Source organism: Spermophilus citellus (genome assembly GCF_964194105.1).
Source record: "Spermophilus citellus genome assembly, chromosome: 2".
NCBI lineage: Eukaryota > Metazoa > Chordata > Mammalia > Rodentia > Sciuridae > Spermophilus > Spermophilus citellus.
Window position 1 is genome coordinate 253,737,851 of NC_138183.1, and position 2,250 is coordinate 253,740,100.

Consider the following 2,250-nt stretch of genomic DNA (forward strand, 5'->3'; position numbering starts at 1 on the left):
ACAACAGGGCACAGCCATGGGCGGCGAGAGGAAGCCCGGCCCAGCGCCCCTTCGCTGGAGACCACGGCCCCAGCAGGCCCTTCCAGACAGGGTGCTGGGCGCCATCAGAATCCGATGTCACTGTCTTTACAACACAAAATAGCAGCACGCTCATGTCAAGTTCTTGAGAGTAAAGCAAATCCAACGGCAAGACTGTCCCCTGTCACGCCAGAAAAGTCAGACTTGCTTTTGGGTTGTCTTAGTTTTTTTTTTTTTCCTCTTTTCTTTTCCAGAAAAAAATTACAAAACACACTCACAGAACCATAAATAATTTGATGGCAATATATACATATTTAAATAATTAACTTAAATATCGTACACCTACTCCTGGATTCCACGCTCCGTCCAGAGAAAGTGCTCCTACCAGAGTCCACGGAGGCTGAGGCGGCTCTGGAGGGTCACAGCCTGGGGAGGAAGTGGGTGACCTTCATGGTGGGTGACACTCGGTTCCCCTTCTTGGCCCTGCCATTCTTACTTAGTGCGATGAACATGCCGGGGTGCTCCTGGGACTCGTAGGCGTTGTAGTTGTTGGGGAGCAGAATCTCCTTGAACTTGCACTCATCCGCAAAGAAGGGCTGGGGGGGAGGAACACAGTGAGCCACCCACTCTGGGCTGAGAGGTCTCTCCTGGGCAGTCAGGGTGTCAAGACCCTTGCAGGCACGGCCAGCCCACAGCAGCTGGAGTGCTGGCCACTTGCCAGGCACCTCGCAGCCCGGGAGGTCGTCTCCACTTCCCCGCTGGGACCCACCCACTGGGCACAGACTGGAGCTCCCAATGGTCCCTTTCACAGGGTCAGGGGATGCCTGCTCAGCAAGGGCAGTAACTGGGTGGCTCCCTTTGTCTGGGCTGGCTCCTGGCCACCCAGCCTGCCTCTGGGCACTTCTGAGGTCCCCGGGGCTGGTGCTGCCTGCCAGCCTTGGGACCTGGTGACCCCACTAACTGCCCCTTGGTGGCCCAGGCACAGATGGACCTGGAAGAGGGTCACAATCCTGTTGGCCCTGCACACAGGTGCCTGCCCAACTCCAGGGTACTCACCGAGCCATAGAGCTTGCCCTTGCTGCTCATGGCCACAAAGAACCTGCTGGCCACTCCGAAGATGCTCACGACGCCCCGCTCCACGGGGGAGAGCTCCAGCAGACCTGGGAGTGAGTGCGGGTTATACCAAGGCAGGTGACCTTGGCTCACTCTAGGGCGGGTGTGGCGGCCAAGGGCCCTCACCCAGTTCAGGACCACAAGGCCAAGGCTGCCCCGGAGGCTGCAGAGGCTTCCAAGACCCGCCTCAGCCCCAGCGCGTTTCTCAGCCCCGTGGGTGCCCACAGGCAGGCTAAAGTGCTGGAATTCGGCGGTCGCCGCAGCCCAGGCTTCCGAAGGCGGGGAGGCGGGGCTCGGCGGCCGCTGTGCGCAAAGCCGGTCCCTTTGCCGGCTGCGGAGCCAGAAGTGCTTGCCTCCCCGAGTCCCTGCGTCATACGGGACAGGACCCCGAGACAGCCCAGTTCCAAGGGCCCGCGAGCAGGTGCCCGCCCTGGGCCTCCGTGTGTCTTAGGGTGAGTTGGAAGAGGCAGCTGCTGCTCCCATCCCCGACCCATCCCCTCCGGCCGGCCCTACTCACTGTCGCTCGTGTCCGCGTGCACGCCGCCGATGCGACCGTCGGGGAGCACTTGCAGGTGGAAGCCGATGCCCACGTTGCAGTAGAGCCTCCGCAGCCGCTTGATGCCCAACAGGTAATCGCCGGCGCCGCTCTGGACGGCAGCCTCCTTGGGCTGTGAGGCCACGGGCAAGCGCGCCAGCGAGCGCGCCAGCAGGCTCTCCCAGCGGTGCTCCGGCTCGGCCTCCAGCGTGCCGTTGGGTGCTGTGGGTGCGGCGGCGCCCCCTCGGCCCGCCCAGGGCGCCAGCAGGGCCAGCAGGACTGCCGGGAGCAGAGCCGCCGAGGCCGTCCCGGGCCCCGACATCCCGGCCCGAGGGCGGTGCGTCCGTCAAGCGGTCCGTGCGCCCGGGAAGCCGGCGCCCGAGCTGCGCCAGAGGGGGCCCGCGGGAGCGCACGGTCTGGGCCCAGGCTGGGGGTGCGCGGCAGAGCGAGGAGCGGGCGGTGAGCGACGGGGTACCCCGGCGTGGACGCTAAGCTACCGGGGCTGCATGGAGCGGCGGGCAGCGGCGGAGGGGCGCGCGGCCGCGGCTGGGACTCCACCAGGCGATGCGCGCCTCCCTGCGCGC

General features: G+C 64.9%; 1 protein-coding gene across 1 annotated transcript; it reads right to left on the reverse strand.

Moving 5' to 3' along the window:
• Positions 1–437: 437 nt before the first annotated feature.
• On the reverse strand, positions 438–1,988 carry FGF4 (fibroblast growth factor 4; the record flags this gene model as incomplete). Its single annotated transcript, XM_081281256.1, has 3 exons — positions 438–614; positions 1,075–1,178; positions 1,649–1,988. 3 exons carry the CDS (start codon positions 1,986–1,988, stop codon positions 438–440), a joined length of 621 nt encoding a protein of 206 aa, XP_081137382.1.
• Between the last annotated feature and the right edge of the window lie 262 nt (positions 1,989–2,250).